Below are 25,020 nucleotides of genomic sequence, written 5' to 3' on the forward strand. Positions count from 1 at the left end.
GCCTCTCTAACTCAAGACCGTTCCTCTGCCTCTCTAACTCAAGACCGTTCCTCTGCCTCTCTAACTCAAGACCAATATAAGGTTGAGTAGCTGCTAGAGCGCTGCTGAATGCATTCCAAGAACACACACACATTCACAATGAGATGCATTCATATACACACACACACACACACACACACAATGTACCTTTAAAGTTGATCTTGAAGCCTATGGAGCCAACGCTCTCGTCTGATTGGAGATGGAGCCACATCTGATGGGTCATGCTGACGATGAGGTCAGGGACAAAGCTACCTGAGAGACTGGAGGGAGGAAGACAATAACACACTGTTAGCCTGACACACACACACACACACACTCATCCACACGCTCACACAGACAAACACACACACAGACACAAACCTTACCTGAGAGACTGGGGAGCGGGGGACAACAACACTCACTATCCCTCCAGACTGTAATATGGGACTGTTCCACTGATAACAACACTCACTATCCCTCCTGACTGTAATATGGGACTGTTCCACTGATAACAACACTCACTATCCCTCCTGACTGTAATATGGGACTGTTCCACTGATAACAACACTCACTATCCCTCCTGACTGTAATATGGGTCTGTTCTACTGATAACAACACTCACTATCCCTCCTGACTGTAATATGGGACTGGCACATTGATGGACAAACTTTAAATCAGATTACACCTCAAGTCAACGTTATGGGGGACTATAATTACTTCAAAGATTAATGTTAACATGTACCCCACCACATGCATGTGAACATGTACCCCACCACATGAATGTTAACATGTACCCCACCACATTATTGTTAACATGTACCCCACCACATGAATGTTAACATGAACCCCACCACATGAATGTTAACATGTACCCCACCACATGAATGTTAACATGTACCTCACCACATGAATGTTATTAACATGTACCCCACCACATGAATGTTAACATGTACCCCACCACATGAATGTGAACATGTACCCCACCACATGAATGTTAACATGTACCTCACCACATTAATGTGAACATGTACCCCACCACATGAATGTTAACATGTACCCCACCTCATGAATGTGAACATGTACCCCACCACATGAATGTTAACATGTACCCCACCACATGAATGTTATTAACATGTACCTCACCACATGAATGTTAACATGTACCCCGCCACATGAATGTTAACATGTACCCCACCACATGAATGTTAACATGTACCCCACCACATGAATGTTAACATGTACCCCACCACATGAATGTGAACATGTACCCCACCACATGATTGTTAACATGTACCCCACCACATGCATGTTATTAACATGTACCTCACCACATGAATGTTAACATGTACCCCACCACATGAATGTTAACATGTACCCCACCACATTAATGTTAACATGTACCCCACCACATGAATGTTAACATGTACCCCACCACATGAATGTTAACATGTACCCCACCACATGAATGTTAACATGTACCTCACCACATGAATGTTATTAACATGTACCCCACCACATGAATGTTAACATGTACCCCACCACATGAATGTGAACATGTACCCTACCACATGAATGTTAACATGTACCTCACCACATTAATGTGAACATGTACCCCACCACATGAATGTTAACATGTACCCCACCACATGAATGTGAACATGTACCCCACCACATGAATGTTAACATGTACCCCACCACATGAATGTTATTAACATGTACCTCACCACATGAATGTTAACATGTACCCCACCACATGAATGTTAACATGTACCCCACCACATGAATGTGAACATGTACCTCACCACATGAATGTTAACATGTACCCCACCACATGAATGTTAACATGTACCCCACCACATTAACAAAAATGTAAACACTGTGGAGTATTTCTGTCTGTAATAAATCCCTTTTGTGGGGAAAAACTCATTCTGATTGGCTGGGCCTTGCTCCCCATTGGCCATGGTTGCCCTCCAAGGCCCACCCATGGCTACACCCCTGCTCAGTCATGTGAAATCCATAGATAAGGACCTAATTCATTTCCATTGACTGATTTCCTTATATGAACTGTAATTCAGTAAAATCTTTGAAATTGTTGCATGATATTAATTTATGTTTTTGTTCAGTATAGATCCAGTAAAACGCTCAGCCACTCACACTTGTAGTATCGTCTTGGGGTCACCCACTTCCCCTCCATCACCAATGGTTAGCGTGTCATAGGCAATCTCCAGGTCAAACTCCTCAAAGTTGATTTGAATGACCTGTCGGTGGACAGAAGAAATCAGACATAATGGTTAGCCATGTGTCAACTTGCCTGAATTAACGTATATGGCTTTCTCATAATTTAATTCCACTGGAACAGCTACAGTAATACATGAAAATCTGCTGGAAGGGACATCAATGTTTCAGAAGAATTTGGCATCACAAAAGAAAGACTGTTGTCATGTGTTTTGTGGATTTATTGAAATACAGTGATCATAGTATAATAGTCCCTGTGATTGCAGAACAACTAGGGTAAATATACCTTTTGATGGTAGGCCACAATACTTTATTAAAGGGATAGTTCACTTGAATACATATTTCGGTTGTTTGTTCATTAGTCAATGATGCATCATCATCACAGTTTTCTTGAAAACTTGATTGCTGAGAGTGCAGTAAAATATGACGGTCATTTTTTTTTGTAGACAGACCAGCTCAGATGAGGTCATGTATTAGAATGTTGGTTCATTCCATGGCTCATTATTCTGTTGTCTAGTTATCAAAATCATGACACTAATCTAAGATGAAAAGATGGAAACGGAACATCCTGTTAACTAAATTAAATACATTTAGTACATAATTAGGGTTGCATCCGAAAAGACAGCTGACAGCCCTCCTCTCTTGCTCTCTCTCTCTCTCTCTCTCTCTCTCTCTCTCTCTCTCAATTCAATTACAATCAATTCAAGGGCTTTATTGGCATGGGAAACATATTTTAACATTGCCAAGTGAAGTAGATAATAAACAAAAGTGAAATAAACAGTACAAATGAACAAAACATTTTTTTCTCTCTCTCTGTCTCTCTCTCTCTCTGTGTCGCTTTCTTTGTCTCTCTATCTTTATCTATTTCTCTCTCTCTCTCTCTCGTTCAGTCTTTCTCTCTCTCTTTCTCTCTCTCTCGTTCCCCCAGGACTAAGACAGGCTTCTATCGTCTGTTTTTCTGTGACAGTCCCTCTGGGTCTGTATCCATATGGTGAAGCAGAAGAACAGAAATAACTTCACATTCGCTAATTACACTAATTAGATCGTGAACAATCCACACATTAATAAAAATCTAGTTGTTTTTTTTAGAAAAACACTGACAATATCTTTTACCCAATGGTGAATGGTATTATGGAGAGTCCCCAGTCCCCACACATGCAGTACATGCAAATGTCATGTGCATGTACACTAACAAGTAGATCAGGAAATATAAAATAAATATTAATCAAACACGACATTTAAGAAAGAAACCAGTACCATCAGGAAACTGTGAATAAATACAACACGCTTAAATAGCGTGTTGTATGCCTAACCCAACACCAAATGAATAACAAATCATACCAAAGGGCTACATGAATAAAATGCTCTCCTCGTGACTCTTCTGTCTTGTATCGTCATCTAGAGATAGTTTCTGTCCTGATGAATGATTAGTAACCCGTTAAGGTTCAGATGGAGACAGCCAGGCCTGGTTGCTATGGCCCCTTGTTGCAGTGTCACACAGGGGTGTAAGCAGATTGCTTCCTGTCCTCTTGTCTGGAAAGAGAGTCCCTTCACCTGGTTGATTGATGCCCAGAGAGTTCACCATTTCAGCATGGAGTAATAAAGCTATTTTCAAATGCCGATTACAAAGCACTCAATCCCTACTGCCATCACAAACGTAATCATGGTGGTTCCGTTGTCAACAGCCATGTAGTGTGTGTGTGTGTGTGTGTGTGTGTGTGTGTGTGTGTGTGTGTGTGTGTGTGTGTGTGTGTGTGTGTGTGTGTGTGTGTGTGTGTGTGTGTGTGTGTGTGTGTGTGTGTGTGTGTGTAGTTGTACCAGTGCAATGCCTATGTTGTAATACAAACAAGGTGGTTGGGGCCACACTACTACATAATGATCGGCAAAGCAATGATCCCAATAAACCCACATCCCAGTCTTATGACTCGACAACGAACATTTCGAGTCCCAGTGAGGAACACCACAGTGTGGAGAAAGGGGTGTTCACTCACTTAGAGCGAGACAGAGCTGCCTCCAAGGAGTCAACTATAGAGGTTTAAACAGGCCTTTATGTAAAAACCCAGGGGTTTTTAAAGCCTCACAAAGGCCCTTCAAAGGCGCTAGTACGCTCAGCGCTCCTCTCATCAGGAAAGCCTCGATGCTAATGTCCTCTCTCAACTGAGACCAAGCCCTCCTAGTAAACACTTGTACATCCTGTTAGGTTTTGATGTCGTTCTGTCCGCTCCCCAAGTTTGTACACACACAATTGCTGTTTTTCTGTGTCAGTGTTGCTAAGAGACTGTTGTCATTGTCTCATAGACATTGTCTTCACTGCTTATGCTGTCGATTTAAAATATGTTTCTAAGGTTATGACATCAACAAGACTAATAGGCATATTGTTCGTCATGCAGGCTTACCTAATCCCCACTGCCTGATGTGCAGCATACAAAGACTACAAGAGAGACGAATGCCCTCCTAGCACCATAAACTTGGCTGATAGACCTGAATGAGAGACGAATGCCCTCCTAGCACCATAAACTTGGCTGATAGACCTGAATGAGAGACGAGTGCCCGTCTAGCACCATACACTTGGCTGATAGACCTGAATGAGAGACTAGTGCCCTCCTAGCACCATACACTTGGCTGATAGACCTGAATGATAGATGAGAGCCCTCCTAGCACCATAAACATGGCTGATAGACATGAATGAGAGACGAGTGCCCGTCTAGCACCATACACTTGGCTGATAGACCTGAATGAGAGACGAGTGCCCTCCTAGCACCATAAACTTGGCTGATTGACCTGAATGAGAGATGAGAGCCCTCCTAGCACCATACACTTGGCTGATAGACCTGAATGAGAGACGAGTGTCCGCTTAGCACCATAAACTTGGCTGATAGACCTGAATGAGAGACGAGAGCCCTCCTAGCACCATAAACTTGGCTGATAGACCTGAATGAGAGACTAGTGCCCTCCTAGCACCATACACTTGGCTGATAGACCTGAATGATAGATGAGAGCCCTCCTAGCACCATAAACATGGCTGATAGACATGAATGAGAGACGAGTGCCCGTCTAGCACCATACACTTGGCTGATAGACCTGAATGAGAGACGAGTGCCCTCCTAGCACCATAAACTTGGCTGATTGACCTGAATGAGAGATGAGAGCCCTCCTAGCACCATACACTTGGCTGATAGACCTGAATGAGAGACGAGTGTCCGCTTAGCACCATAAACTTGGCTGATAGACCTGAATGAGAGACGAGAGCCCTCCTAGCACCATAAACTTGGCTGATAGACCTGAATGAGAGATGAGAGCCCTCCTAGCACCATAAACTTGGCTGATAGACCTGAATGAGAGACGAGAGACCTCCTAGCACCATACACTTGGCTGATAGACCTGAATGAGAGACGAGTGCCCGTCTAGCACCATACACTTGGCTGATACAACAGGAAGCATGTGAGCACAAGGTGGGAGGGGGGCGCTTAGAAAGAGTGCTTCATACACACACAGAGGCACACAGAGGCACACACACGTACCAGGCACAGGGCCAGCGCCACACACATGGGTCCAATCAGACTCTCATCCATCCCATGTGACAAGAAACCCAGGTCGTTCACACACTCACACCCCTGACTAGAGCTCCACTCAGATGGGCTGTCAGATTCCCTCTGCCTCTCCATCTCCCCCAGCAGAGATTTCCTGTTGTTCTCATGTTCGAAAGATCCAGCAGGCAGGCAGGGAAATAAGTGTGTGTGTGTGTGTGTGTGTGTGTGTGTGTGTGTGTGTGTGTGTGTGTGTGTGTGTGTGTGTGTGTGTGTGTGTGTGTGTGTGTGTGTGTGTGTGTGTGTGTGTGTGTGTGTGTGTGTGTGTGTGTGTGTGTGTGTGTGTGTGCAGTAAATGTTTTGTATCATTGGCAGCACCATTCTCAGCATTCGCTAGTGTAGAGTTTGCCTTGTGAACATGGGCCATCTGTTGGGCACATAGAAGTCTATGAAATTGACAAATCCAAAACACTCTTTTTGTTGGTAATAATGCCCAGATTGATGCTTGGATTGCGTGCAGAGCATTCACAAAAAGTAGTATTTTGAAGTTTTGTAAGCACTGGATCCTATTGAAGCTGATGGAAACCCCCGATAACACTACATGGGCAATTATTGAACGATTCCTCTAGTTTCATGTCAATCACCACAGAGTCTGTTTAATTAAAGGATTAAAGCAGACTTTGATTAGAGGAAGTGATCAGAATATTTACATGATCTACCTTGCCTTGGGGGAGGCCTCTGCTGCATGTGCATCTCAAGATTCCAAATTCAATTTCATCTTCAAAAACATCAAAATGTGTCTGCGTGCATTTCAGCTCCTGGGGATGTCATCAAATAAGACTGTAATGTGGGAGATATTTTATTTATATATTATTTTATTTTTTTAACTTCCCACAAGCCACCGTCACGTCAGAGCTGGTGGCTTGTGGGATCATGAAAAGCTTGTTTTAGAGGTAGTGTGCTGATAGGATTACCAGGGTTAACTGAGCTATACATTAACGAAGCATCTGCTGGGCGGTTCCCGACAATGTTTGTCACCATTATCTCTAGTCCTCAATCTCGTGTCTTCTTTCATCTTCGTTAAAACTTAGTATCACTAGGTCCCTCGACACTTTCTCCTTTAATTGGAAATGGTGACATTTGTGGATATGGCAATTTAGAAAGAGCCAAAGTCAAACCCTCTGTCTCTAAGGAGTGTTAGGTCAAAGTCAAACCCTCTGTCTCTAAGGAGTGTTAGGTCAAAGTCAAACCTTCTGTCTCTAAGGAGTGTTAGGTCAAAGTCAAACCCTCTGTCTCTAAGGAGTGTTAGTTCAAAGTCAACCCCTCTGTCTCTAAGGAGTGTTAGGTCAAAGTCAAACCCTCTGTCTCTAAGGAGTGTTAGGTCAAAGTCAAACCCTCTGTCTCTAAGGAGTGTTAGGTCAAAGTCAAACTCTCTGTCTCTAAGGAGTGTTAGGCCAAAGTCAAACCCTCTGTCTCTAAGGAGTGTTAGGTCAAAGTCAAACCCTCTGTCTTTAAGGAGTGTTAGGTCAAAGTCAAACCCTCTGTCTCTAAGGAGTGTTAGGCCAAAGTCAAACCATCTGTCTCTAAGGAGTGTTAGGCCAAAGTCAAACCCTCTGTCTCTAAGGAGTGTTAGGTCAAAGTCAAACCCTCTGTCTCTAAGGAGTGTTAGGTCAAAGTCAAACCTCTGTCTCTAAGGAGTGTTAGGTCAAAGTCAAACCCTCTGTCTCTAAGGAGTGTTAGGCCAAAGTCAAACCCTCTGTCTCTAAGGAGTGTTAGGCCAAAGTCAAACCCTCTGTCTCTAAGGAGTGTTAGGTCAAAGTCAAACCCTCTGTCTCTAAGGAGTGTTAGGTCAAAGTCAAACCATCTGTCTCTAAGGAGTGTTAGGTCAAAGTCAAACCCTCTGTCTCTAAGGAGTGTTAGGCCAAAGTCAAACCGTCTGTCTCTAAGGAGTGTTAGGTCAAAGTCAAACGCTCTGTCTCTAAGGAGTGTTAGGTCAAAGTCAAACCCTCTGTCTCTAAGGAGTGTTAGGCCAAAGTCAAACCCTCTGTCTCTATAGAATGTCAGTCAACATAATGGAAACATGTAACGTTTCACCTTCACCATAACTGCTTCCTGTGAGGTTAATATTCCAACAAACCATCAATCTCTGGAGGGAGACCAATGTGGAGATGTAACAGGATAGGATTTGAGCTCGATGGATGTGGGGGCTAGATAACACACCTCTCTTGCTGATAAGCATCTGCACATTCTACAGTAGTATGTCGGGTTAATAGCTGCTCTGATGCAGGGAAGAAGCAGGATGAGTAAGTCTATGGCTATGTCCCAATTATCTCTCCTTCCCCCTAAAGTGTGCACTTGGTTGATTTAAAAAGGCAGTGACTGGGAAATGAAAACTCCCTCTAGCCCATGTCTACACCAAACCTATGCTTTTACGTTTGTGGAGAGTAGTGAACGAGTGAACACTTCAGGAGAAAGGAGAGAGAATTGGGACACAACCTATGAGTACTCTGACCCTTGTCCTTCAAACATTACACAGTAATACACAGTAATACACAGTAATACACATTGACCATTAACTAATAGAATGTGATAACTTCCAGTGTAGTGATGGTGTCAATTTGACTGTTTGAATACACCTAACAGGCAATACGATAAACATTGTATCATGGTATGTTCTGCATGATAGGCAATAAAATGAACATTCTATTAACTGTATATTGTCTCTGTATGACGTCTCACATAGTGTAACGCGGTGTTTGCGTTATGACGTAAAAGTTAAGTAGGACCATTGAGATCAGGCTGGTCTCAAACACTCCCTGAATTGAACCGTTTTTTTTATTTTCCCCAGCCATCTGCAAAGGAAAGGCCTTGCAGCAGCAATGACGTTGTATGCGGCTCTAAACTGGCATAACCAGGGCGGCCGTTTAAAACATCACAAGAGTGCTGCCGCAGAGAGAGAGAGAGAGAGGTAGGTGGACTAATGTCTGAAAATTGAATTAAGGCACAACACCCTGCAATTCTCTCCCACCAAGGTTAAAACAGAGAACGCAATATAAATAAATTGGTGCTCTAAAATAGTGTCTGACAAAAATAAATGATGTAATATTGTTCCGTGCTGTAAACAGCCATTACCAATTTCTTACCTCAAGGAAGAGGGCATTGTGATCTAGCCACTGAGACGCTGCTGCAACATTTCGAAAAGAAATCATTTCACTTTTACATCATGTTTTTTTTCAGGGAAGTGATTTGAAGCTCATTACACGTTTTGGGGAAAGAATTTCTAAAATTAAGAATACCAGATGGTTTTCGCGAAAATTCACTCTATAATATACCAGACTAAGTTATTTGTTTTAAGGAGCAAAAGGCCACAAGGTTTGTATAAAGAAATGCAGTGTATTGGTTAACTTCTATTACCAAGTACTGGAGATAGAATTTGGTTTCCCGGACCCAGAGTAAGCCTAATGGTGGACTAAAAAGCAGGTTCAATGGAGAATTTCCTTGGAAGTGCTTCTTAGTCTAGGAAATCAACCCTTAGAGTTTTAAGAGATTGTAGTGGTTGTGTGATGTGTTTTCATGTTGTCAGAACTAGTTTTTAAAGATCCTCCACGAGATCTACGGCACAAATTGAAAAAAGGTAGCTAGAAGCAAAGCTATAACTGTCTCCTTTTCAGTCAGATCAACTTAAAGGAGTTTCTGATGCTAAAACAGACTTGATAGATGAAGCATCTTGTGTTACTAATTATTCATATATATCATTATTCTTATATATATATATATAAGTCAACATTTACTGCCAGGTGTTGTTTACATCAAATTAAATCTTGAGGGTCATTTGTCCAAAAATATCTCAACTCTTTCAGAACACTAAATGAAAAAATACTCTTGATTTATTGAAAACAACATGCCAAAAACCGAGGCCGTGCAGAAACAAAAACGACTTCTCCACAGTTTTTCCGGCTCTGTCCCAGACCTTTCAAAATGGTAAAATGCCAACCCCCCAAAAAACTGGCAAAATGGAGGGAAGGAAGACAACATCTCTATGGCGCCACAAGGCTTGCATGCTCCCTTCCATCCATCATTGGCATGGGAATATGTCCAAACAATTTCATAACAGGCTTCTGAACATTCAGGAGTGTCTCAAAATGTAACTTTAGGGTAAGAAACTAACTGCCAGGACTAAACTTTAAGGCTCTTTAAGGCTCCTGTTTTATGTTACTGGCCCTGGCCAGGGATCCTGTAATAGTCAGGCCAGTGCATTGGTACTCTCATCTAATAAGACGGAGTGCTTGTGGGCTGGCCATTGCAGGGTTGTGACAAAGGCCTAGTTTGAATATTTCTAACTTCATCCCTTTCTTCCCACTTGGCACAAACTGGTTGAATCAATTTTATTTATTTGTTATTATCTATTTACAATTTTGGGGTATTTTACCTCCTTTTTCTCCCCAATTTCGATCTTGTCTCATCGCTGCAACTCCCCAACGGGCTTGGGAGGCGAAGGTTGAGTCATGTGTCCTATGAAACATGACCCGCCAAACCTCGCGTCTTAGCAACCGTCCACTTAATCCGGAAGCCAGCCGCACCAACGTGTCGGAGGAAACACCGTTCAACTGACAACCGAGGTCAGCCTGCAGGCGCCCGGCTCGCCACAAGGAGTCGCTAGAGCATCATGAGCCAAATCAAGCGCCCCCCTGGCCAAACCCTGCCCTAACCCGGACGATGCTGCGCCAAATGTGTGCCGCCCTATGGGCTCCCGATCATGGCCGGTTGTGATACAGACCGGGATCGAACCCTGGTCTGTAGTGACTCCTCTAGAACTGCGATGCAGTGCCTTAGATTGCTGCGCCACTCGGCAGGCCCCAATCAACATTATTTCAATATAATTTGTCAACGTATTGTGACGTGGCATCTACATGGAAAATACTCATATATTTGGACTGTTATTTTGAGGTTGGAATTTCAACCACAGGTTTATGTCATCATTCTAACGAATTTTCAACTAATTTTGTATAAAATATGTTGAATTTGTACCTTTGAAACAAAGTCTGATCTTCAACGTTATGTCCACTATCAGATGAAAAAATAGTTGGCTGGGCAGCACCTCCTACTGGAAAGTTGATCTATCCACATCTACAGTTGAACTTTGGTCTCCCATACAGGATTTTAACCAAGCCCTACTTAGCTTTGATATTTGATATTTGTTAATGGTTGAGAGGGAGCTGCAATGGATGGAAAGCAGCCGTTTTATGGACTCCTGACCAACTGCTATTTTGTGTGTTTTTTTAAGCTGATCTGAGCTTTTTTGGTATATAATGTCTCCGCCATAATATCCTATGAACGAAAACAGCTTCTGGAGATCATAACAGCAATCACTAACCTCGATTTGAATGACAATTTCTCCTCTGGATGTTCTGCTTACTCTGGACCATGCCTTAATCCCCGGACTAGGAAGAGGAAGAGATGGTGCAGAGGCAGACGATACTTATCGCTGGCTTTTCCATGCATTGTCAATAATGGTCTGCAGCCTCGGGTAAGATTAAGGGGGGAGGGGTGTGTCTCTTTAACAACAGCTGGTGCGTAATCTCTAATGTTAAGGAAGTTCTGAGTTAGAATACATCATGATAAGCTGCAGACCATACTATTTACAAATAGAGTTTTCGTCTATATTTTTCATAGCTGTTTATTTATCACCACAAAACGATGTTGGCACTAAGACTGCACTCACTGAGCTGTATCGGGCCATAAGAAAACAATTTTCTGCTGATTTTAGTGTAGGGAAACTGAAATTAGTTTTACCTCATTTTTACCAGCATGTCAACTGAGCAACTATGGGCAAAAAAAAATTATCACCTTTAAATCAAACAAATAAAAGTGTATCACTCCACACACATAAATGCCTACAAGGCTTTCCCTCACCCTCACATTGGCACATTTGACCATAAATCTAGCCTCCTGATTCCTACTTACATGAAAAAACAAAATGAGGAATTACCAGTGATGCGCTCAATGTTTCACTAGCACAGACTGAAATGTTCCAGGATTTATCCGATAACATTAAGAAATGTACCACATCAGTCACCGGCTTCATTAATAAGTGCCTCGACGACGACATCCCCCAGTAACTGTACGTACATATCCCAACCAGAAGCCATGGACTACAGGCAACATCCGCACTGAGCTAAAGGCTAGAGCTGCCATTTTCAAGGAGCGGGACACTAAATCCTGCTTCGCCCTCCAGTAAGTCATCAAACAGTCAAAGCAGCAATACAGGACTAAGATCGAATCTTACTAGGCCGTCTCTGACACTCGTCGGAAATGGCAGGGTTTGCAAACGTGTTATGCCAGGACAACAACCTGTCCCTCAACTTCAGCAAGACAAAGGAGATCATCGTGGAGCACATTGACAGAGCTGTAGTGGAGCGGGTTGAGAGATTCAAGCTCCTCGGTGTCCAGATCACTAAGGAATTAACATGTTCAAAGCACACCAACACAGTCATGAAGAAGGCACGGCAATGCCTCTTCCACCTCAGGAGGCTGAAAAGATTGGGCAGATCCTCAAAAAGTTTAATTGAGAGCAACTTGACTGGCTGCATCACCGCTTGGTATGGTAACTGTTTGGCATCCGACCTCAAGGCGCTACAGAGGGTACTGCGTACGGCCCAGTACATCACTGGGACCAAGCTCCCTGCCACCCAGGACCTCTATATCAGTCTGTGTCAGAGGAAGGCAATAAAAATGATCAAAGACTCCAGCCACCAAAACCATAGACTGTTCTCTCTGCTACCGCACTGCTAGAGGTAACAATGCACCACGTTTGGAACAAACCTTCTACTCCCAAGCCATAAAACTGCTAAATAGTTAATCAAATAGCTACCTTGACTATCTGCATTGACACTTTTTAAACTAACTCTTTTGACTCATCACATACGCTGCAGCTACTGTTAATTATGTATCCTGTTTCCTAGTCACTTTACCCTTACCTACAGTATACTGCTGCTACTGTTAATAATGTATTCTGTTGCCTAGTCACTTTACCCCTACATGTACATATAAACCTCAATTACCTCGTAGCCAAGTTATCATGGACATTGTACTGGGACCACGTCTATATAGCCAAGTTGTAATGGACTCTGTACTGGTACCATGTCTATATAGCCAAGTTATCATGGACTCTGTACTGGTACCATGTCTATATAGCCAAGTTATCATGGACTCTGTACTGGTACCATGTCTATATAGCCAAGTTATCATGGACTCTGTACTGGTACCAAGTCTATATAGCCAAGTTATCATGGACTCTGTACTGGTACCACGTTGTCATGACGTTGGCCTCTTTGGGTACAGGAAGGACAGTTGACCCCCTCCCCTTTGTACCATCACCCAACCTACCTTCCCCCCCAACCCAGGGTTGTAAAAATTCCAAGAGGAGAATCTACTACAACATGTTTCATAGAGAGACAAAGGAAATTCTTCCAACTCATAGAATTGGAGAACCTAGCGACATGTGTGTTCTGGAGAAGATATGGAAGATTGATGAAGACTCCAGCTACAAACTGATCCGCTTGGTACAATTTTGTGATACTCAGAAGAGACAATATAGCCATATTACCCTAAAACGGTCTACATGATAGCCTCAGCGATGAGACTGAATCCACATGGTTGTATACAATGTATTATTAAGGATAAAGCTATTTGTAATACATTGAGATGCTATGTACTGATGTTAATGTGATAGAATTATATTTCTGTAACCAAGTCTAGCTCAGTCATAGGCACGCCCCCAGGGACACATACAGGACCAGGCGTCATTTGACAAGCCTGTTCTCTGGGCCCTATAAAACACCCCCTGATTTACATTTCTACAGACCAGGCCTACACTCCATCGTGAGTTTGGCCCAGAGGTTTGACCAGCCAAGTACTCTACTGAAAGTGAACTATACCACGTGGTTAACTTTTACTATCGAGACCGACAGAATAAGAACAAGTCTTTGATATTAATTATTAGTCTGCAGCTAAGTAAATTATATCATCGAACGCGAAGACCAACCACATCCATTCTATGACGACATTCATGAATGTCGCTCTGAACGATCCATTCTAACCGAGAGTTAGAGAGAGAGAACGCTGACAAACTCTCCATCAGAACAAAACTCTCCAACAAGAATCCCGACGACACATGAGCGTAAATATATATTGATATTGCAATTGTTCCCGAATGAGTGAGCCTTCAATTGTCAATATTAATGAACTCTGTGTAACTTCTCAGCTTACTGTTTTATGACCCATTGTCTAACAGACCAGCCATGCTTGTTAGCCAGTAGGGCACATTACTATGCCAATCCTTGGTGACGATAATTACTGTTTGTATGTTTTCTGTTAATTACTTAGTGTAGTAAATAAATGATTTTAAGACAATTGATGTATGGATGATTTTAGTAAAGACTGGGTTCGTGCAGATAACCAAGAATTACAACTTTCATGATGAGACTGAAACAACATACGGGTTAAGATTGACTGCTATCGATGTAAAATATTACTAAGTATTTTAAGAGTTTATTCAGAGGATAACAGCTCTATAAACGTTCTTCTGTGGTGCCCCGACTTTCTAGTTAATTACATTTACATGATTAGCTTAATCAGGTAATATCAATTACAGAGAAATAATTTTATAAGTTAGCATGTCATATCACTTAATCCGGCATAGCCAAAGACACGACAACGTCTATATAGCCAAGTTATCATGGACATGGTACAGGTACCCCGTCTATATAGCCAAGTTATCATGGACTCTGTACTGGTACCATGTCTATATAGCCAAGTTATCATGGACTCTGTACTGGTACCATGTCTATATAGCCAAGTTATCATGGACTCTGTACTGGTACCATGTCTATATAGCCAAGTTATCATGGACTCTGTACTGGTACCATGTCTATATAGCCAAGTTATCATGGACTCTGTACTGGTACCATGTCTATATAGCCAAGTTATCATGGACTCTGTACTGGTACCATGTCTATATAGCCAAGTTATCATGGACTCTGTATAATTAAATATCACTGAAAATGTTCACGTTAAAATGGCATGGTGTGCCCAGTGGGTTCCTTCCTTTATTCCTTCCTTCCTTGAGGTGATCACAGATCTGACGTGACATGATTGTTGACATCAATGCAGCGAAATCCTTGATTTCACCTATCCAGCCACTTACAGATCAGTGATTATCTCAGGGAAATAAAAAATAATTTAAGAGTATTAAAATGGGGGCCTTGGGTCTGTCCATGTAGACTAGACTACAGTTTCAATTAGTTCTGCTGCACTCCAGTTGGGTATAAAAACGTATTTATGGACGAGCGACAGGGGCGACAGGCGACATAGGCGACAGGCGACAGAGGCAACAGAGGCGACAGGCGACAGAGGCAACAGGCGACAGAGGCAACAGGCGACAGGCGACAGGCGACAGAGGCGAAAGGCGACAGGCGACAGAGGCGACAGGCGAAAGGCGACAAATGCGACAGGCGACAGAGGCGACAGGCGACAGGTGACAGAGGTGACAGGCGACAGAGGCGACAGGCGACAGAGGCGACAGGCGACAGAGGCGAAAGGCGACAAATGCGACAGGCGACAGAGGCGACAGGCGACAGGTGACAGAGGTGACAGGCGACAGAGGCAACATGCGACAGAGGCGACAGGCGACAGAGGCGACAGGCGACAGAGGCAACAGAGGCGACAGGCGACAGAGGCGACAGAGGCGACAGGCGAGAGAGGCAACAGGCGATAGACGACAGGCGACAGAGGCGAAAGGCGACAGATGCGACAGGCGACAGAGGCGACAGGCGACAGGCGACAGAGGCGAAAGGCGACAGAGGCGACAGGCGACAGAGGCGACAGGCGACAGGCGACAGAGGCGACAGGTGACAGGCGATAGGGAAGGTCAGTACATGACACTGAATGAAGGGAGAAATTGGTTTGTTCTCCTACTTTGACTGGACAGAAACGTTTTAGCTTCGACAAAACCATGAGTCCAAAGAGAGTATCTAACTTCATATTAAAAGTAAGACCCAGTAGAGAACACACTGTCCCTACGTCAGGGAACAATCAGGCCTGGAATCAAATGGTATTTTACATCTTTGAAATAATGTATCTGTGCTTGCTTGAGGTTGCCTGCCACAATGGAACCAATGGAATAGTCCCTCACTCTCTTTCCTCAGACTCAAGAAAACAATCAAAGTATTTGAAAGATTTAATTTACAATCTTACCCAGGTCTGTGGTGATACAGTATATGGCACCTGAATATACAGTAATTGAGCTAAAATATACAGATATTCATAAATATTTTTTGAATCATTTATACAGAATATTTGGATGTGTTCTAACCCACCACTGCAAACAACCATACAAAGAGAATGTGAATGAATACATAGGCCTACATGTCGCTAAAACATTGGCTAGCCATAAGACTGCATTTCAACTTTATCGCCCTCATACTGCCCCGTTACGGGCGCTGCTGTTTGATATTTGCTCTGGGTAATGACATGTTTAATTTGTTCCTGAATCCTTCAGTCATCGCCTGTGGATAAATAATTGTAAATTACTCATATCAATTACGAGGCATGCCGCTGCCCGGGGTCTTTGGAGACAGCGATCGCAGGGCTCTTCCACCCTCTTTTATTACAAATGTGGTTATGAGCTGAATCAATCCAGGTGCCATGTGGGGCTGCTGTGTGTGTTCATCACTAACAGCTCCCAGTAGGTCCATCATTTCCCATTACAACAGCCTTCCTCGACTGTCTCTACCTCCCCTCTCTCTTCACCTCCTCTCTCTTCCTCTCCTCTCTCTTCCTCTCCTCTCTCTTCCTCTCCTCTCTCTTCCTCCCTCGCTCTCTCATTCACTCAGTCTCTCTTGCTATCAGTTTTTCTCTCTTATAAGTCTCTCTCTCTCTGTCTTTCTCTCTGTCTCTCTTATTCTTTCACTCTCCCCATTCCTGCCTCCCAGTCTCTCTCTCTCTCTCTCTCTCACTGTCTCTCTCACTGTCTCTCTCACTGTCTCTCACTGTCTCTCTCTGTCTCTCTCTGTCTCTCTCTGTCTCTCTCTGTCTCTCTCTGTCTCTCTCTGTCTCTCTCTCTCAATTGTTTTCAATTTCAATTGAAGGGCTTTATTGGCATGGAAAATGTATGTTTACATTGCCAAAGCAAGTGAAAAAGATAATAAACAAAATTGAAATAAACAATAAAAAATGTACAGTAAACATTACACTTACAAAAGTTCCAAAAGAATAAAGACATTTCAAATGTTATATTATGTACATATACAGTGTTGTAATGATGTGCAAATATCTCTCTCCCACTCTCCCTCTCTCCCTCTCTCTCCCCCTCTCTCTCCCTCCCTTCCTCCCCCTTTCAGACTATATCCCCCTCTCCCTTCACACATCTCCCTTTCTCTCTCGCTCCTTCCTGAGCACACCTCTGAGAGGTAACAGACAGCAGAGACACAGTATGGGATCCCATAAAACCAGGAGAACCCTCGACCCCCAATCACCACCCTTCTGGAGGACACACCCAGGCACACAAACACACACACTCGCACAGACACACCCATGCACACAAACACACACACTCGCACAGACACACCCACGCACACAAACACACACACTCACACAGATACACCCAGGCACACAAACACACACACTCGCACAGACACACCCACACACACAAACACACACACTCGCACAGACACACCCACGCACACTCGCACAGACACACCCACGCACACAAACACACACACTCGCACAGACACACCCACGCACACAAACACACACACTCGCACAGACACACCCAGGCACACAAACACACACACTCGCACAGACACACCCACGCACACTCGCACAGACACACCCACGCACACAAACACACACACTCGCACAGACACACCCAGGCACACAAACACACACACTCGCACAGACACACCCACGCACACTCGCACAGACACACCCACACACACAAACACACACACTCGCACAGACACACCCACGCACACTCGCACAGACACACCCACGCACACAAACACACACACTCGCACAGACACACCCACGCACACAAACACACACACTCGCACAGACACACCCAGGCACACAAACACACACACTCGCACAGACACACCCACGCACACTCGCACAGACACACCCACGCACACAAACACACACACTCGCACAGACACACCCAGGCACACAAACACACACACTCGCACAGACACACCCACGCACACTCGCACAGACACACCCACGCACACAAACACACACACTCGCACAGACACACCCAGGCACACAAACACACACACTCGCACAGACACACCCACGCACACAAACACACACACTCGCACAGACACACCCACACAAAAAGACACACACAAAAAGACACACACATACAGTACACACACACAATCTCTCTGCAGTGTTCTAGTGAGCACATATCAAAGCTGTGGATTAAACTCAAGTACAGCCGTTAAAGGAGGAACCCCACAAATAAAAAGACACTGCCCAACCATATAACTACAGTAACTAGCAAATGCCATCATCCAGCCTCACATAAAACAGCATGTGGAGCCTTGAACGCACTGTACGGCTGGGGTGATGGAGAGAGAGAGGGCAGAAGAGAGAGAGAGGGAGAGAGAGGGTGGGACAGAGGAGAGAGAGAGGAGAGAGAGAGAGGGCAGAGGAAAGAGAGAGGAGAGAGAGGGCAGAGGAAAGAGAGAGGAGAGAGAGAGAGGGCAGAGGCAGATCTTATGGAAGGCCAGAAGGAGCAGGTAAAGGGTCCATGAGCCAGAGAGCTGACACACATTTTGCTGAGCCTCAACGACAACGCCGGCAGGCAGGCAAACAACCCTGAGAGGGTGGGGTAGGGAGTAATGAGGCTGGAATACAAAACAGAGTATGGGAGGAGGAGGAGGAGGAGAGGTGGGTTGTGGGGATGCATCCAGTAGCAGCCCAACTCTTCACCTGCCCCCCGTACTGGATCATCACTGGATGAATAGAGTTAGGACTACAGGGCATTTCCCAAGGGTTGGCCTGCATAATAACAAATGAATACTATTTTGTAGGATTAATATTACATTACAGTACAGCATCTCTCTCTCTCTCTCTCTCTCTCTCTCTCTCTCTCTCTCTCTCTCTCTCTGTGGGGGTTGGTTAGTCCAGCCTACCTTGTTGGGGTTGGTGGCGGTGAGAATCCAGACACACTGAGCGTTGGACTCATACTGGATGGGGAAGTTGGGAGAAGTGAATGTACCAGCAGGACCTTGAAGATTAGAGCCGCATGTTTTCACTGTAACAAAAACGAAAAAGAGATGGAGAGAGAGAAAGAGATGGAGAGAGAGAAAGAGATGGAGAGAGAGAAAGAGATGGAGAGAGAGAAAGAGATGGAGAGAGAGAAAGAGATGGAGAGAGAGAAAGAGATGGAGAGAGAGAAATAGAAGGAGAGAGAAATAAATAATAATGGTTATTAATTTAACATTTTGACATTTAACAACCTGGCAAACAGAAACGTTGTGGTTAATTAGAGACAGATGTTGCCAAATGCCACAGGGTGTGTGTGTGTGTGTGTGTGTGTGTGTGTGTGTGTGTGTGTGTGTGTGTGTGTGTGTGTGTGTGTGTGTGTGTGTAAGAAGGCACTTTAGGTCTACGGATTTGGCTCACATTGAATGCTCGTATTAATGAAATATCGGCAGAACATAGAGAAAGTCAGGCTGAATGGCCCTAAGAATCCTACCAAGAATTATACTTATAAATATTCTGCCTTCTGCTATCTGAACCAGATTTGTTTCCTGCAATCAAATTACCAAATTGCCCTCTAGTGGCCCCATGGGAGGAATATTATTAATATTTATCATCATTTCATATTTAATCAACAATTTTTTTTTTGTTACCTCAGAAAATCCAGTGTTTCTATGTCAAACAGTTTTGTTATATTTGAGTCTTCTGTGATGTACAACATATAGTGTAATATTGGAATGCAAACTCAAAATGTAATACATTTCACCTCTATATGTGACATGGTACAGGTGTCTTCTGATCTTATGGCCATAACCATGTGTGAGGTGTATACTTCTGTTTCTAAGTAGATTTGTTAAAGACGACCAAGAAACACTGCAGTAAAAGATGAAAGAAATTGAATGGGATTTTAAGCACCTACAAATTCACATTTGATATTGTACCAATTGGAGTTTGTAACATATCATCCCCCCCAAAAAAATATTTTGCAGGACATAATATATCATATGAAATGGACGTCATTGTTCACAATTGTGAACAATTTTCAGGGTCCTGTTTTGGCTCGTGAGTGCTACTTTCGAAAACCACACCATGAACCTTAAGCTATGATTTCAGTTGTCATGTACTAGCAATACCCCTTCCTGCTCAGATAACTAACTTTACGACAGCTGACCGAGTTAAAATTCTAGCAAACGAAAACCCACTAAGGAACTGGAACAGCCATTAGGAATGCGTACTCTGTTATCATCCTACACTTTGACAAGTAAACGTTCCAGGAAGATCCTATTTGCTTGTCACACCGGCGGAACCTTTCGAGCAGAAAAAAGGTTCCTTGAGGAACCCCTCTGAAAAAAAGTTTATTCGAGGAACACCTGTGTAAAGCATGAAACCGGAACCTGTTTGTGATTGGAGGGGTTCAGTTTGAAACCATTTGATAGGTGGCTGCCTATCAGATCGCAGGCATGGCTTTCAGATAGTTATTTTTGTATCGTGGTCAGATACAGTCACAAAAGGGTTTTGGGTAATGTCAAATACCACTACTACTACTACCACCAGGTAGACTCCCTTCACTGGTAGACACTTTCCCTTTGTGTGTGGGCAGTAATTTGTAAACAAAGTATTAGTTTTGTAGTTGTACTTTGTGAGCATTGCTATGACAGATTCCACTGAACTCCAAGTTTTTGACGTCAACGGCCAAACACAGAGCACTTCCAGTATCAACCGCAGAACTAGAGTGAGTAGGACGGGCCTAACCATTCAATTCACTGATACCATAATGGGTGGACTGACGCTGAAAATGTTTTTACAGCTGCACCATCGAGAGCATCCTGACGGGTTGCATCACTGTTGGTATGGCAACTGCTCGGCCTCCGACCGCAAGGCACTATAGAGGGTAGTGCGTACGGCCCAGTACATCCCCGGGGCCAAGCTTCCTGCCATCCAGGACCTCTATACCAGGCGGTGTCCGGTGTCTGGCGGAGGAAGGCCCTAAAAATTGTCAAAGACTCCAGCCACTCTAGTCATAGACTGTTCTCTCTGCTACCGCACGGCAAGTGGTACCGCAGCGTCAAGTCTAGGTCCAAGAGGCTTCTAAACAGCTTCTACCCTGAAGCCATAAGTCTCCTGAATAGCTAATCAAATGGCTACCCAGACTATTTGCATTGCCCCCCCCCATCTTCTACGCTGCTGCTACTCTCTGTTGTTATCTATGCATAGTCACTTTAATAACTCTACCTACATGTACATATTACCTCAATTACCTCGACACCGGTGCCCCCGCACATTGACTCTGTACCGGCACCCCCTGTATATAGCCCCGCTATTGTTATTTTACTGCTGGTCTTTAATTATTTGTTATTCTTATCTCTTACTTTTTTGGGGGTATTTTCTTAAAACTGCATTGTTGGTTTGTAAGTAAGCATTTCATTGTAAGGTTTACACCTGTTGTATTCGACGCATGTGACAAATACAATTTGATTTGATTTGACTGGAAGCCAATTAGAGTGTACCCATAGGATTAAAGCAGGAAGTAAAAACCATCCGGTTCACTCTCTGCTTTATTAACATTATTTGTTGCTTTATTTCTATGTTATCCAGGGGGAGATGAGGAAGTGTTTTAGTAGTGCTACGAGGCAGTGAGCCAGGCAGCTGATAAAGTCATTCCTGGGTATTTATCATGTCAGAGTCACGCTCATAATAAGAGATGTGAACGACTGCCACTTTAGAGGTTATCTAATATCCTTGAGCTGGTAAGCTACAATAAAACAAATGGCACGGTCTCTTTAATTCTCCAATTCTGACGCTAACGTTTCAAATGATCTGTACAGGAAATAATAGACATGGAGTCGATCAACTGTCTAATCAGCATCAGCTAGCTGACATGGGGAGAATACCATTAAGAAACACTGAGAGCTAGCTGACATGGGGAGAATACCATTAAGAAACACTGAGAGCTAGCTGACATGGGGAGAATACCATTAAGAAACACTGAGAGCTAGCTGACATGGGGAGAATACCATTAAGAAACATTGAGAGCAACGAGCATTCTCATTGTTGAAATAAGATTTCCTCTTCACAATACGAATTTGCTAATTAGTATTTTATTTTTAATAAAAGCAACACACTTCCTATTACAATCTCATTATCAGAGAGCAATAACAGATCCTCATCGAAACAGAAAGCAACAGCGAGAGGGAGAGAGAGATACAGACAGAGAGAATGAGAGAAAGAGATAGAGAGATACAAACAGAGAGAGTGAGAGAGAGAGATACAGACAGAGAGAATGAGAGTGAGATAGAGAGAGATACAGAGAGAGAATAAGAGAGAAAGATAGACTGAGATAATGAGAGAGAGAGAGATAGACAAAACAGAGCGCCAATGAACGGTTAAATAGAAATGTGTGATTAACTCTGCGTACCCTTGGGCTGTCCTGAATATATAGATCTAGGCAATTTTCTGCATGATTTCAAGTGGCATCTTCCGTAATTAGTTTGTGCAGCCTTTAGCCGCAGGAACAAACAGGCACGCAGGTGATACCCAGTCAGTGATATAGTGGCCATCTAAAGGTCAGGGTACCATGGTGAGAAAGAAAGTGCCGGAAAACTTTGTAGAGAAAGGGAGAGGAGGAGAGGTGGGTGGAGGTGTGACAGGGGATCGGGGGACTGTGACACAAACAGAGGGGACAGATTCCCCAGGCTCAGTGAGGGAGGAGAGAATCAGGGGCATTATTCTGTGATAGTATGGTGCTGTAGAAGGCTATATGTGTGTGTCTCTTTCTCTATGTACACTACCGTTCAAAAGTTTGGGCACACTTAGATATTTCCTACACCTATGTAGATATTCCAGAAAGAATCTGCCGTTGTGTGTGTATGGACTGCATGATGTGTGTAAGTATATGTTTGTTTGTGTGACAGACAGACAGAGAAAGAAAGAGAGAAAGAGAAAGAGAGAGAGAGAACGAGAGAACGAGAGAAAGAGAGAAAGAGAGAGAGAGAAATGGAGAACAAGAGAGAGAATTGAATTGAGAGAGAGAAAGAGAGAGAAAGAGAGAAAGAGAGAGAGACAGACAGACAGAGAAAGAGAGACCAAGAGAAAGAGATAAAGAGAGAGAGAGAAATGGAGAACGAGAGAGAGAATTGAATTGAGAGAGTAAAAGAGAAAGAGAGAGAGACAGAGAGAGAAAGAGAGAACGAGAGAGAGCAAAAGCAAGAGAGAACGAGAGAGAGAATTGAATTGAGAGAGAGAGAAAGAGAGAGAGATAAAGAGAGAGAGTCTGTGTGTGTACGGTATGCTTGTGTGTGTCTCTGTTTAAATGTGTGTCTGTTTGTGTGTCTGTGTATGTCTCCACCGCGGGAAGTCTTGTTCTCAGTGCTCCTGGCACCCAGTGGTGAAGGCAGCTGGCCTGATAGTAGACAGAGACCTCACACAGTGTCTGGTAACTTGGTGCTTACACACCCGATTAGACACTCACACACCCCCCCACGTCCAAGCCTGTATGTCTCACTCTAGCACAGTGTCTAAGTAGCATAGTAATAAGGTCATGAACCCTTTACCGCCCTCGCTCCCTGTGTATTTTGTTTCTCTCCATCTCTCTCACTGACTTTCTTTTTCACTCCCCATCTCTCTCTCTCTCTCTCTCTCTCTCTCTCTCTCTCTCACACACTCACTTTCTTTTTCACTCTCTCTCACTCACTTTCTTTTTCACTCCCTCCCTCTCTTCCTCTCTCGCTCTCTCACTGTTACTGTAGTTAACACAACAAGAGCAATATCACTAAAGCGATGAGTGAAGAGTGGTATTAAAAATTCCTCAAAGTCAGTCTCCCTAGCTAGTCCCTCCTGTCTCCATCTGTCAATGTGCTTTAGGGTATCTTGGTCTGTTTCCACATTTACACCATGACAACCACATATGGACATAGAGAAGCAAGATGGCGCCGACAGACATGGCAGCTCTGCTTCTAGCTCCTAAGCAATTTGCAGTATTTTTTGTTGTTGTTGTGTTATTTCCTACATTATTAGCCCAGAAAGTCATTTGTGTTATTACATGCAGCCGGAAATAACTTTTGGATATCAGAGCAACGGTAATTCGCCAGCATTACAACCAGGAATACGACTTTCCAGAATTCGATCCTTTGTTTGTACCCTCCAGGGCAATTGAACTTATCTCAGAGGCTGCCGGCGGAGAAGAGGTATTTGGAGTAGACTCCTAGTCCGACTCAGGAGGCGTGCACACCATCCACCACTTCTGAGTATATTACTCACTAATGTTCAGTCTCCGGACAATAAAGTAGACGAGCTCATGGCGAGGATCTCCTTCCAGAGAGACATCAGGGACGGTAACATACTCTGTTTCACTGAATCATGGCTCTTTCCTGATATACTGTCCCCATCCAAACAGCCAGCTGGGTTCTCAATACAGTGTGCAGACAGGAATAAAGAACTCTCCGGAAAGAAGAAAGGCGGGGGTCTATGTTTCATGATTAACTACTGATGGTGTGATTGTGATAACGTACAGAAACTCAGGTCCTTTTGTTCATCCGACCTAGAATACCTCACAATCAAATGCTGACCGTACCACCTCCCAAGATAATTATTTCTGGTTATAGTCACAGCCATGTATATTCCCCCTCAAGCCGATTCCAGAATGGCCCTCAAGGAACTATACTGGACTTTGTGCAAACTGGAAACCACGTATCCTGAGGCCACATTTATTGTAGCTGGGGATTTTAACAAAGCAAATTTGAGGAAAATGCTAATGAAGTTATATCAACACATTGACTGTAGTACTCACGCCACTAAAACACTCGACCACCGCTACTCCAACTTCCAGGATGCCAACAAGGCCCCCCGCCCTCACTTCGGCAAATCAGATCATGACTCCATTTTGCTCATCCCTTCCTATAGGCAGAAACTCAAACAGGAAGTACCCATGCTAAGGTCTATTCAACGCTGGTCTGACGAATTGGAATACATGGTTCAAGAT

The 25,020-nt window shown here is 43.7% G+C and overlaps 1 protein-coding gene across 1 annotated transcript in view; it reads right to left on the bottom strand.

Moving 5' to 3' along the window:
• Positions 1-25,020, bottom strand: part of LOC115174068 (CUB and sushi domain-containing protein 3) — a gene marked incomplete in the record, with an annotated part of 716,433 nt that overhangs the window by 265,199 nt on the left and 426,214 nt on the right. Inside the window, 3 exon segments of the mRNA XM_029732731.1 lie at positions 187-299; positions 2,173-2,276; positions 18,974-19,095. Coding sequence (XP_029588591.1) covers positions 187-299; positions 2,173-2,276; positions 18,974-19,095 — 339 coding nt within the window.

Source organism: Salmo trutta, chromosome 34 (assembly GCF_901001165.1).
Source record: "Salmo trutta chromosome 34, fSalTru1.1, whole genome shotgun sequence".
Lineage (NCBI taxonomy): Eukaryota > Metazoa > Chordata > Actinopteri > Salmoniformes > Salmonidae > Salmo > Salmo trutta.